At 46.1% G+C, this 13,344-nt stretch overlaps 2 protein-coding genes across 12 annotated transcripts in view; one reads left to right on the top strand and one right to left on the bottom strand.

The window, feature by feature from the left end:
* Positions 1-13,344, bottom strand: part of ARFGEF3 (ARFGEF family member 3) — a 127,184-nt gene that overhangs the window by 89,992 nt on the left and 23,848 nt on the right. For all 11 annotated transcript variants that reach the window (XM_065588752.1, XM_065588753.1, XM_065588755.1 and 8 more), the window contains exons 3-4: positions 7,544-7,625; positions 782-913 (exon numbers count right to left, since the gene is read on the bottom strand). In XM_065588752.1, the coding sequence (XP_065444824.1) occupies positions 782-913; positions 7,544-7,625 (214 nt within the window). The remainder of the gene's footprint in view (positions 1-781; positions 914-7,543; positions 7,626-13,344) is intronic.
* LOC135982374 (uncharacterized) lies at positions 2,672-4,945 on the top strand. The gene is made up of 2 exons (XM_065588763.1): positions 2,672-3,367; positions 4,363-4,945. The coding sequence occupies exons 1-2, from the start codon at positions 2,791-2,793 to the stop codon at positions 4,905-4,907; spliced, it is 1,122 nt and encodes a 373-aa protein (XP_065444835.1). The 5' UTR covers positions 2,672-2,790; the 3' UTR covers positions 4,908-4,945.

The following is a 13,344-nucleotide window of genomic DNA, read 5'->3' as shown; positions in this document are numbered from 1 at the left end:
TGCTCTAATGTACCTTTAATAAGGGATCATGAGCTGGCATCTGAAATGCCAGTAGTTACTGAAAAGCCTGTTGGCAGGACAGGTCATTTTTTGACATCCTCTCACTTCTGATACAATGGCAGCCGCCAACTGAGCATTCTGACTCATATAGCTAACATCCTGAAGCAGTACAAGTATTTCTAGGAATAAAAGCTTCCTTTAATCATACAAAATGTGGGTGGCTACCATACACTAGTTCAAAGATATTTTGGGGGTAACCAGCAGGTGCCCAGATAAGTCAAAATTCCCCCCCCCCCCGGCTTTGGCCAACCACTATTTGTAATCAATTCTTTTAGAAAGAGACAAAGACCAGATAGAGAATGTGGTCCAAATTTTCTAAAGTGTGTGCGCACAACCAGGGTTTTGAGTGTGCAAATCCTCAGTCTGAGCACACACACAACAAACACTGAGTACAAACAAATGTGAGCTCTTGTGACATCTCTGAACTCCTTCCAAGGAAGTTTTCAAACCAGAGTGAACGCTTTATGCCATTTAAATTTGCCTCCTATCATATACATGGGGTAACAGCAACAAGGGAGATAACTGTTAAGAGGCAACACATGAAAGCTGGTGTGTAACACAATTCAAATAGCAATGCAAATGAGTGTTCATTATTAACAAGGAGGGGATCAATTCCTGGCAAGATGTGCACAGGTCCAAGACACTTCTAAATTTGTTCACAAACCCCTGGAGTGAGTCAGACAGTCTCTGTCGCAAGTACTGACAGCGGTAAATCACTCACCTTCATCACTTCTACCTGCAGGTCTTCGTTCAGGGAAGGAGTCACTTTGACGGCATTCAGCATCTGATTTAGTAGCTGCTTCTCATCTGAGCCGGTTTCCACGGATACAAATCTCTCATCAGACAGCAGCTTCTGCAATAAGGCACAAGGTAGTTCAGTCTCAGAGACTGTCGATTCTCCCCTCTCCCCATTATTTAACTCAGTTGTAACCTATTGCGTATTGGTAATCAGAGTACTAGTTGCATACCTGCCCTTCTTTCTCTGAAGGTCTTCAGGACGGGATCTGGGCTTTGCTGATGAATGCAACTAACACTTTTGGGTTCATTACTGAATTCTACAATGGCTTTTTTATTTCTTTTCTGGCAGCTCAAATGATCTCAAGAAGGTCATTTCCCAGTGGACTCTCAACATGTCAATTTCTGCAGGCTGCTGGACTTGGCTTTGGTGAAGCCCCCAGCTAATGTCATTTTAGAAGTAACACTTCAACACATGTACAGAGTGGAAATGAGGCTGGTTTGGAGGCCTAGAGCTACCACTACTTTACCTTTTGCTTAGTGGGAGATAAAGGTTTAGCTATCATCCCACTCTCTCCCTTTGAGCTGCCAAGGGGACAGAAGCACTGTGGAGGTGGCATTGCTAATCACTGGCAGAGAGTGGGAAGAGGCATTTATGTATCTTTCAAGAGATGACTAATCTAAAACATTAACTAAACCCCCGAAGAGAAGGCAGCCTGACCAGTGGGTTGTGCTGGTGGTATGAAATTTGATGTGTATTTGCCGGGGGTAGGGGTTGAGAGGTTGTATAAGGGGAAGATTTGACACGGTCCTACTGATTTTATGGCCTGATCAGGTTCCCTTTGCTTGGAAAGAAGCCAGTACGTGAGTAATGGAGTGTCACAGTGGGTATTTCTAGACAGCATGACAGAGCTAGAAAAGGTGGCACAAAAGAGCAAATCCAACTTAAAAAAATAATAAAATGGACTTGAACTGAATTTTTATGGGAGCCTGTTTTCAAATTCTAAATATTGGCCTTTTTATTATTCTCAAAAAACAAAACTACTTTCAGCTACATGGGGTGGAAATGCAGAGACACAAAAGGCATGTGCACTACTTAAGTCCTACTTATACTCTCAAACAAGACCTCATGCTGGCCCTTCGCATAGGGATGAATTGCACCTTAGCGAACAGCAACTTGTATTTAGTAGAATAGCAGTATGAAACCTTCCTACAAAATTATATTCCTGGCAATAAACATTAATTGCATACTGGTGCAATGTCCATTTTCCCCTCAATGAAGCGAAAACATACGCTCTGTTTCCATTTCCCTACCTACAAATGCTTTAGCTCTCTGAAGCCTGCATCTGATTTTCTTGGTACATGCATTGCATGGCTGTTTTCAGTTGTCATTTATAAAACCCCTTCAGTTCACCTAGTGCTACTGAATGTGTGGGGAATTTTGATTTCAATATTTCAGTGGCGGTCCCATACATTTATAACAGAGCCCTCACTACTTATGTCTACGTTACGCTTTCCAGCCTCAAAGCAACACTGTCCTCTGAGCTGATCAAAGAGAGCTGGATGGGACTCTTCAGACTCTGACAATGCAGCTCCTTTGGCCTGGTCTACACTAGGCGTTTATGTCGAAGTTAGCGCCGTTAAATCGAATTAACCCTGCACCCGTCCACACTGCGATGCTATTTAGTTCGACATAGAGGTCTCTTTAATTCGACTTCTGTACTCCTCCCCGACGAGGGGAGTAGCGCTAAATTCGACATGGCCATGTCGAATTAGGCTAGGTGTGGATGGAAATCGACGCTAATAGCTCCGGGAGCTATCCCACAGTGCACCACTCTGTTGACGCTCTGGACAGCAGTGCGAGCTCGGATGCTCTGACCAGCCACACAGGAAAAGCCCCGGGAAAATTTGAATTTGAATTCCTTTTCCTGTCTGGCCAGTTTGAATCTCATTTCCTGTCTGGACATCGTGGCGAGCACAGCAGCACTGGCAACGATGCAGAGCTCTCCAGCAGTGATGGCCGTGCAGTCTGGGAATAGAAAGAGAGCCCCAGCATGGACTGATCGTGAAGTCTTGGATCTCATCGCTGTGTGGGGCGATGAGTCCGTGCTTTCCGAGCTGCGATCCAAAAGAAGGAATGCAAAGATCTACGAGAAGATCTCTAAAGACATGGCAGAGAGAGGATACAGCCGGGATGCAACGCAGTGCCGCGTGAAAATCAAGGAGCTGAGACAAGGCTACCAGAAGACCAAAGAGGCAAACGGACGCTCCGGATCCCATCCCCAGACATCCCGTTTCTACGAGGCACTGCATTCCATCCTCGGTGCTGCCGCCACCACTACCCCACCAGTGACCGTGGACTCTGAGGATGGGATACTGTCCACGGCCGGTTCCTCAGACATGTTAGGGGACGGGGAAGATGAGGAAGGAGATGAGGAGGGCGAGGCAGTTGGCAGCTCTCACAACGCTGATTTCCCCGACAGCCAGGATCTCTTCATCACCCTTACAGAGATCCCCTACGAAGCGTCCCCAGCCATTACCCCGGACACAGAATCTGGTGAAGGATCAGCCAGTAAGTGTTGTAAACATCTAAACATTTATTTTTAACAAAACAGGAATATTAACAATTAAAAGAATGGGTTGTTCATGATTAGTGTGCCCTAGGCGCTTAACGGTTTAGTAAGGGGCAGTGCAAGTTTTGAAAAGAAATCTAGCAATGTCCGGTTTTCAGTGATTGTCCTGCACAAGCCGCTCTACTGTGTATTCCCTGCTACTGCAGCTACAGTAAAATGCGGTCTATATGTGCGGGGATAGAGCAGTAATCCTCCTGGGACATCTCGATGAAGCTCTCCTGGAGGTAACTTGAAAGCCGTTGCATGAGGTTCTTGGGGAGAGCGGCCTTATTGGGTCCTCCGAAGTACGACACGTTGCCGCGCCACGAGATTATCAGGTACTCGGGGATCATTGCTCTGCACAGCAGGGCGGCATACGGCCCTGGTCTTTGGAGGCTTTCCCGGAGCATTCTCTCTTTGTCGCTCTCGGAGATCCTCATCAGGGTGATGTCGGCCATGGTGACCTGCTTTTAATTAGGTAGGGGAATGTTAGTGTTGGGACTGCTTTCCCGTTCCTTTACAGAACTGTCACCGCTGGTTTGCAGCCACGCGGTGGAGGCGGGAGAGGGGCAGCCGAAAGGGATCATTCCCGGGGACAGCCGCGAGGGGGTGGGGACAGGGGCAGAGTTCCCGCTTGCCGGATTGCTGGCAGCAGGGACTGACATTGATTTAAATGTGAAATGAGGCCAGTGGTAATATAAAAGTTTTAAACTGCCACAAGTGTACGGCTTACCATGTCTGCCTGCAACAGAAATTCCGTTGTGCTGCCTCGCTTCTCAAATGTGCTGTTCAAGACCCCAGGCACAGAATGCGAAGGCCGAGAATTCGACCTTGTGCTGAGTGCGCATGTGAAAGGTGCTGTGCATGGTCTTGTTCACAGAGAAAGACTATGTTCTTTGTTCACAACTACATTTATCTTTCAGAGGAATTCACTCCCTTTTTCCCATTTCCACAGCCCCGTCTGCGACTGTCTCACAACCTAGCCTGGAATCACACTCCCAGAGGCTAGCGCGGATTAGGCGTAGGAAGAAGAGGACACGGGAGGACATGTTCTCTGAGCTTATGGCCTCTTCCCAAGCCCAGGCAGCACAGCAGACCCAGTGGCGGGAGAACTTGACCCGAATGCACCAAGCCAACATGGATCGGGAGGAGAGGTGGCGGCAGGAAGACCAGCAGGCGACTCTAACGCTGCTTGGACTACTGAGGGAGCAAACGGACACACTCCGGCGCCTTGTGGATGTTCTGCAGGAACGGAGGCAGGAGGACAGAGCCCCGCTGCAGTCCATCTCTAACCGCCCTCCCCCGCCACCAAGTCCCATACCCACCTCACCCAAAGTGCAAAGAAGGAGAGGCGCAGAGTCCCTGCTAACTCTCACTCCACCCCTGCAGAGAGCTCTAGTAGCAGAAGGCTCTCATTTCCCAAAATTTGAAAAGTTCTTTCCTTCCCGCCTGACACAAGCCCACGTCCAAGTTTCACCTCCCAATGCCATGTGTAGTTGATAATAAAAAATTCGTTTCTGTTAACTACTGTTTCAATCATGTTCTTTTGGAGGAGGAGGGGAAAGGGGGTTGGAAAATTGGACAGGACAGTCTCCTTTGGCAGGGTACATAGTCGGGGGCAGGCACAGCAGCAGGGCACATACACAGTGCAGTGATGCAGTGACTAGTTGCCCCGGTTAGTCTGGGAGGTTGTTTTGATGTAATGTTGGGGGGGGTGGGTTGCTCTGTGACTTTGTGGCGGGGGAGGGCAGTTACAGATCTTAAGCGCCGGTCCTTAGACAGGATCACAGAGCCACACAGCATGGGATCTGTAACCGTCCTCCCCCTGCCACAAAGTCAAATAGACCTCCCATACACACAGTCCCGATCAGGAGGGGTGACAGGCTCCGTTGAAACAAGCATCCCACCGCAGCGGAGCCTGTCAATCCTTGAGTTTAGAAGCTGCATTCGCATCACAACACTAGACCCGCCCCGCACCACAGTCTGCGTCCCAGTTTTAAAAAATTCCCGCTAAAACAGTATTAAAGAAAACGGTGTGCTTTAACAAAGTAGAACTATTTTTATTTCGACACGTGTGTTGGAGGGGGGGTGAAGGGGGTATGTAACTGGATAGGATAGTCAACATTACCTGGGTAAAGAAACGGGGGCAGGTTTAGCTTCTCAGTACACAAACTATAAAATCACAGGTTACCCTGCTCACTCAGGAACTTTGCTTTCAAAGCCTCCCGGATGCACAGCGCTTCCCGCTGGTCTCTTCTAATCGCCCGGCTGTCTGGCTGTGAGTAATCACCAGCCAGGCTATTTTCGTCAACCTCCCACCCCGCCATAAAGGTCTCCCCCTTGCTCTCACAGAGATTGTGGAGCACACAGCAAGCTGCTATAACAATGGGGATATTGGTTTCGCTGAGATCACAGCGAGTCAGTAAGCTTCTCCATCTCCCCTTGAGACGGCCAAAAGCACACTCCACCACCATTCTGCACTTGCTCAGCCGGTAGTTGAAGAGTTCTTTTTCAGTGTCCAGGGCGCCAGTATAGGGCTTCATGAGCCAGGGCATTAGCGGGTAGGCTGGGTCCCCGAGGATGACTATAGGCATCTCCACATCCCCAACAGTTATTTTGTGGTCCGGGAAGTAAATACCTTGTTGCAGCCGTCTAAACAGACCAGAGTTCCTGAAAACACGAGCGTCATGAACCTTGCCCGGCCATCCCACGTAGATGTTGGTAAAACGTCCCCTGTGGTCCACCAGTGCTTGCAGCACCATGGAAAAGTATCCCTTTCGGTTAATGTACTGGGTGGCCTGGTGGTCCGGTGCCAGGATAGGGATGTGAGTTCCATCTATGGCCCCACCGCAGTTTGGGAATCCCATCGCTGCGAAGCCATCTATGATCGCCTCCACGTTTCCCAGGGTCACTACCTTTGGCAGCAGTACATCAACGATTGCCTTCGCTACTTGCATCACAACAACCCCCACGGTAGATTTGCCCACCCCAAACTGGTTCGCGACTGACCGGTAGCTGTCTGGCGTTGCAAGCTTCCACAGGGCTATGGCCACTCGCTTCTGTACACTCAGTGCAGCTCGCAACCGGGTGTCACTGCGCTTCAGGGCAGGGGACAGCAACTCACAAAGTTCCAGGAAAGTTCCCTTCCGCATGCGAAAGTTTCGCAGCCACTGGGATTCATCCCAGACCTGCAGCACTATGCGGTCCCACCACTCAGTGCTTGTCTCCCGTGCCCAGAATCGCCGTTCCACGGCATCAACATGACCCATTGCCACTGTGATGTCCTCGGCGCTGGGTCGCCTGCTTTCTGACAGGTCTGTGCTACTCTCAGACTTCAGGACATCACCGCGGTGCCGTAGCCTCCTTGCCTGACTTTTCTGCATCTGCCTCAGGGAAACCTTTATGATAAGCTGCGAGACGTTGAGAGCGGCCACAACTGCAGCGATGGTCGCAGCGGGCTCCATGCTCGGAGTACAGTGGCGTCCGCGCTGTCAATGACTGGAAAAGCGCGCGAACTGTTTTCCCGCCGGCGCTTTCAGGGAGGGAGGGCGGGAGTGATGGACGGATGACGACAGTTTCCCAAAAGCACCCTCGACTCATTTTGTTACCCAGAAGGCATTGCCGGCTACACCCAGAATTCCAATGGGCAGAGGGGACTGCGGGAACTGTGGGATAGCTGACCACAGTGCACCGCTTCGAATGTCGACGCTATCACCGTTAGTGTGGACGCACAAAGTCGAATTACTGTCCTTAGTGTGGACACACACGTTCGACTTTGCAATATCGATTACAAAAATTCGATGCAAGTAAAATCGAACTACTCTCGTAGTGTAGACAAGGCCTTAGTCGTTTGCTGGAGTCCAAGCGCTAAGCCAGGCATTATCCATCACTTGCAGAGCATGCAGCTTCCACAGAATCTTCTGCCTCTGCTAGCGCAGAGACTAGCTCCTGGATGCCTTCTCAGCAGTGCCCTTGCTATCACTAGGTCACCCCAAGGTTTGATGCTTTGTTTACAGTACTTTCTTTCATTTTAAACACCTATATTTCCTTTGAATTTAAATCATACGGGAGCTGCCATTTTCTACATCCACCCTCCAACCAAGCAAGTCAAAATCCACCCAAGTCCCAAGCCATACCTGCATCCCTGCTAGAGCATGTTGGGCCAACTTCACGTTCTTTGATTCCAAAGCCAGCTGCAGTGGGAGGAGACACTTCTCCCTAGAAAAAGGAGAGGAAAATAGTGCTCAGAAACTGGCAATCACAAAAAACACAGCCTTCTGGATTTTCCTCACTTTAAACAGGGTCAAACTCCAACAATCACTGAGCAGAACTTAACACCAAACAGCTGCAATGTGATTATTTATCTTCCCAAAGAAAACAACACAGTGGTTTTCCAAAATTTTCAAAGAAGCATTCCTCAAGAGAAACAGCCACTTATGGACCCACTTCCCAAGCAGCTTGGTCCTTAAAATGTCTCATTTTGTGCAACACAAACATGTGATTTGCAAACCACTCATGGACCTATAGCACAGTTTGAGAAGCACTGTGCATCAGTCACTTGTCTTCGGTTTACTAGTCAAGTTGCAGAAGCGGATACCAAGTTCCACATTCACCTTCTGTGGAACTAGCTTTGCTCCATGCCTTGTGTACAGTACAATTTGAAATCATGTGTTAACTAAGCCGAAAGTAATTTGTGCAAAGAACAAACATTAAAGGATAGGGTTTACAATGAGTTAATTAACACATTTTAAAAACACAATTACAAAATATACTTGGACTGTAGAATGCAGCAAGCTTTTGCATATTAAAAGATACCGGGAGTTAGGATGGTCACAAGTAGGTCCATAAGCACTGGAGACTTGGATTAAAATTCTGACTTAAGATACAAATAAAAATGAGGTTCGTGGACCAGTCAGTGTACACTTGCTCGTCTCACAAATCCTCTCACACAATAATCTGGCTGAAGAGAGGCCCTGAATTGGAATAACTGAAACTACTGCAGCTTGTGATTGAGACATATTAGCAGAGCTAACTGGGGAATGCTTATAAAGCACCTTCCTACACCATGTCAATCTCTAACCAAAACGGCAGTTCACAAATGAAATGAGTGTGGTGGTCTCAGCCTAAATTATATAAGTAACCGTGTGTCTGTTTTTGGGAGGCCAACTTGAAACCCTTTAAAGGGATCTGTTTTGTAGAAAATACTGAGTCCCTGCCCCTGAAAATCAGGTCCCTTTAAGGGGTATCCAGTTGGGCATCCAAAAATCAAGGCACTCAAAATCACAAGTCACTTTTCAAAACATAGGCCCTTGTCGTTAGTGCCAATTAAAAACCTTGCCGCAAAGACTAAGGCTATCAACATAACACGATTTAGCAAAAAAGTAAAAGAGTGAACTCATGTAATTGCAAAGCTTGTTTGGGAACTCACAGGACTTCCCATACTCTTTCCCGAATTGATGCAAATTTACAAAACTTCACCTAACATATCTTGCGGCAGCACAAACATCAGTAGGTGGAATTCTTGCTTTTTTATTTTTAAATTGGAATAGAATTTGCACGTATATTCAATCAGCTATTTAACTGAAAATTACCAATATGCCTGGCTTAGGATGCTTAGAAGAACAAACATGCAGAAAGTGTACTTATTTCAGAAGCTCCTCAAATGTTTCTGGAACATATTTAGCTAAAATGACTCTTTGTAAGCATTAGCCGCAGCATCCAAAGCTGTGTGAACAGTGCAACACATGGGAAAGAGCTCTGTTGAGTGTTGTAGACCTGAGACTGGAAATCCAAAGCAGAGAGAACCCACACAAAAAAAAAATCGATTCAAGGTTTTACACAATAACCTGTTTGTAACCTACACGTCATGGGGGCATGTGGATTACCCGTGCATGCTGGGGCAGGAGGACACTTTGGGAGATTACGGAGATGCATGGTGAAACTACTCCTATCCAGTACACATACAGATTTTTTTTTACAGTATCTGATATTCCGAGACTTGGACGCACTCAAAATGTTGCTTTCTTTTGTTCTTTTTTTTTTTTTTTTTTTTAAACAAAATATCACAGCTAATAGGCCAGCCAATACTTCCCATTGGCTGCTGAATCCCGGTTTTGTAATTGTTTATGTGACCAACTGGTAGCAATTTTGGCTGTCCCATTTTGGCTGCTGAATCCCGGTTTTGTAATTGTTTATGTGACCAACTGGTAGCAATTTTGGCTGTCCCATTTTGGCTGCTGAATCCCGGTTTTGTAATTGTTTATGTGACCAACTGGTAGCAATCAAGGTCGCTGTGCATGAACTCATGTAAACACGCATTTAGAAGTGAACCACACAAAAAGTATATTTTAAGTGCAGTCACTGTGGTGTGTTAAAAAGGTCCCACTTATTTAAACTGTAAGTCTTTAGGGCAGGGACTGTCTTCCACCCTATGCAATATGTACAGTGCCTAACACAATAGAGCTGTCAGAGCTACAGGCACTACTGCAGTTCAAACAACAAATATTAATAGGTGGGACATACTAAAATAATAAATATGTCCGATGTTTGCTAACATGGACTGAGAAACGGGGGTCGGGAGGGCAGTCATAACCCAATGGAACTGAGCCAGCTGACGTTCATTACGATGCAAATGGCCTAGAGCCTTTATGGCTGGCTCACTGTAGAATTACCACGCAGTTCAGCACAGTGCCCAGCATCTGCAGCTAGAGACTGCAACTGATAAAGAATGAAAGTGATTTCTTGATACATCATCCCAAACTGAGCACAAAATGACAACAGGAGGATGGAAATGAGAACAGATTCAATTAGATGAACTTCCCAGCTTTGCTAAAAATGTTTAACTGAAGATCTGCTTAATACTGCAGCAATCTCCTTTCCCATTACATTCTCTGAGAAAATGAGCTGCCACTGTGTCATTTCCTGTTCTTGTTACAATCTCCGTCAATAAGATCTTTATTATCTCCTTGCTACGGTCATAAAGCACCTACAGATATCCTGCCAAGACTGGACTCACTGAATATTCCAATACTTCGACCTGCATTTTAAGCACAAAACTTAGCAGCATCAGTGTACAAAGAGCTAGTCCTGGGATGAGTAGGTAAGCTAACACAATATGTCACTACTGCACGTCCATCACTTTTAATAGTTGATCTTAGTGGGGCTGGAGAGGGTGTAAGTCAGGGTAGAATTTTGCCCCAGAATTTTGCTTTTTGCTTAGAAAATGAGAGAGATGGGGGGGGGGGGGGGGGGAAGAAAAAAAAAGTCTCAGGATCACACCTTCTGGTCCCTGTCTGTGAACATTCCCAAACCAGTTTGGTCCAAGAGAGGCCCATGAATGGAATACCAGCCTGCGGCAAGTCAGGTATGGGATCCATTGGTGGAGCTTGCATGGCAGTTTGTAGGGGTATCCACATGCCCTCAACATTTGGAGTTTAGATTGTAAAGTTTTGACTGGAATACCAAGGCTGATACTGTGTTTATCACTCACTGTCCATTTGTCCCTGTCCTCCCCACCTCCTCCTTCTGCTATCCATGACCACCTTGACTCTTCATGCTCCCACCCATCCCATAACTTCTTAGGTAATTGCACCTTGCCTTGGATGATCTCACTGGAGAATCTCTTGTCACTGGCTGCATGTCTGCAGTTCTAGGACTCTGGTGCTGCTCTGTCCCAATACTGTATGCTCTAGAATGCTGTGCACAGGGGAAGCTCCAAAAAACACAGCATGAGATTTACACAAGGCAACATCTCAGAGCCATGAACGAGACTGCTTACCTTCACACAAGGGATCATCAAAGGAAGCGTGAACACTTTACTTGCTGGGGGCTCATGGGGAGAGAGGCAGTCAGAAGCTTCAGGGGGCAGAGGTGCTGTGGGAGTTAAGGAGCTGGAAGGGAGGTGGTGAGAACGAAGACAGGGAGGTAACAGGTAGGAAGTGGAAAGCATGAAGGGAAGTCAGGGAGTGAAGGGAAGGACTTCGAAGCCTAAGGAAGTTGCAGGTGGACAAGGAAATGGGAAGAGATAGACATAAATGATGTTCAGCCTGTGCATCTTTAATATTTGTGTTCCTAAGCAGAGCCAAACAGTGTGAGGTTCATGGTACCATTAATCACGTCTGCACGCATTCATAGAGTTTCACACAGTGTCATCCTCAAGCTAGCGCTATTAGCCACTTGCTCACAAGAGTGCCAGAGCCACTCTCAAATTAAAAAGGAAGAAAGGTAGAAAGAGTGAATGCCCTGATTCAGCACAGCCTCCTGGCAGTGGTGTTCTTTCCCAGCTAGAGAAGAGAGGATAACGAGAGCTCCCTTAGTGTTGTCGCCATGGGAGGTATAAGGTCACATTACACACTGAGCAGGATTTAGTGTGACTCACTGCAGAATAACGTTACCCATGAGCAGTGTTTCAGCAGAGAGCACAACGGTACTTACAGAAACAACAGTGAAACCAGACAGCCTTCCTAGCCATGCTGCTCCCTTTTCATAGCTGGGGGAACAGTAATAATGAATGTATTATGCTGCCAGACCATTTTTTTTTTATGCAAGAAAAAAAAGACACCCCAGTGCAGACCATACTTACTGGATCTTCACAACTCTAGATTAAAAATAACAGCAACTTGCACGTAGGGGATCTTAATCAGAGGATCTCAACACTCTTTGCAAAGGTGAACCTTATTGTCCCTATTTCACAGATGGGGTAACTAAAGGAAGATCCAACCCTGCTCCTATTGAAGTCAATGGGAGTTTTGCCACTGACTTCATTGGCACCAGGATTGAATCATAATAAGCAACTTGCCCAAGGTCACAAAGCAATTCAATGACAGAACCAAGAATATAAGCTCGGAGCAATGTCTCCCAGTCCCTAGTTTTAACCAGAAGCACGTGTTACCCCTCAGGAGATGTTGTTTCATGCAGCTGTGGACTATTCCATTGTTGTTGTTAACTTGTTAGACTGCAGAATGCATTATTCGAATGTACAGGTCACTTACATTCAGCACACTGGGATACAATGACCTTTAATTGTGCTGGTAATGACTTGTCTATCTACCCTTCAGGTCCAAGAACCTGTCACTAGTGTAGGATAGTATGGCCAGCCAATCAAAACACAGAATACTAGAAAGATCCAAACAAGACATCTGACTATTATAAATAAGAGATTATGAAGATCCTGCTACCTCATCCTAGTGGAAAAAGACTTTGAATTAATGAGCCATTATTCTCTTCTCATTAATCTCATGCTGAAAATTGTAATGAGGATAGGAAATGGCACAAACTTAATTCTTTCTTCTTAGTGTCAGTGGAATGGAATCACATAGCCTGCTGAGGCACAGGAAAAAGTGCACTTCAAATGCAAACAATTTGTCACAGCAATAAACGTTATTCCTCTTCATATAAAAGCCAGTGCTAGAATTCATTTTCATAAGATTGGTTTAAAAAAAAAAAAAGACATTCAAAATAAAATCTCTTTCCACATTATCTTCCACTGTAAATTATGTAGAAATAAAATTAGGAACCTTAGGGCATATCGACATGCAGTTTGCATTCTACAATGTAACACAGAGCCGACTCAAAGAATGGCATATAAAAATACTGATTGCCATTGTCTGATAATCTGCCCCTGAAGGGCATACTCATAAGGGGGGCCTGGCATGAGAGGCCAGATTCAGATTGTTGGTGGGAAGAAGCCGGTCAACCCTGAGTTTGTCCCTTTGTGAATCTGGGTATAGTCCAAATAGTTACTGTCATACGTATTAATAAAAGATGGTTCAGTCCAAAAAGGCAGCAAATTTTACCCCAAACTGGTTAAAAATGTAATCCTGCAGACAAGAATTTTTTAAAATTTAAATATCTACAGCTCTCTTTAGCTGCTGTAGTTTATTTAAAGCTAGTGAAGCCTCTATCAACTCTATGGCTGAAACTAAGTAGCTGGCAGTCA

This window comes from Chrysemys picta, chromosome 3 (genome assembly GCF_011386835.1).
Source record: "Chrysemys picta bellii isolate R12L10 chromosome 3, ASM1138683v2, whole genome shotgun sequence".
Lineage (NCBI taxonomy): Eukaryota > Metazoa > Chordata > Testudines > Emydidae > Chrysemys > Chrysemys picta.
Note: the sequence above shows the minus strand (reverse complement) of the source record. Positions and strands in the feature narration are given on the sequence as shown.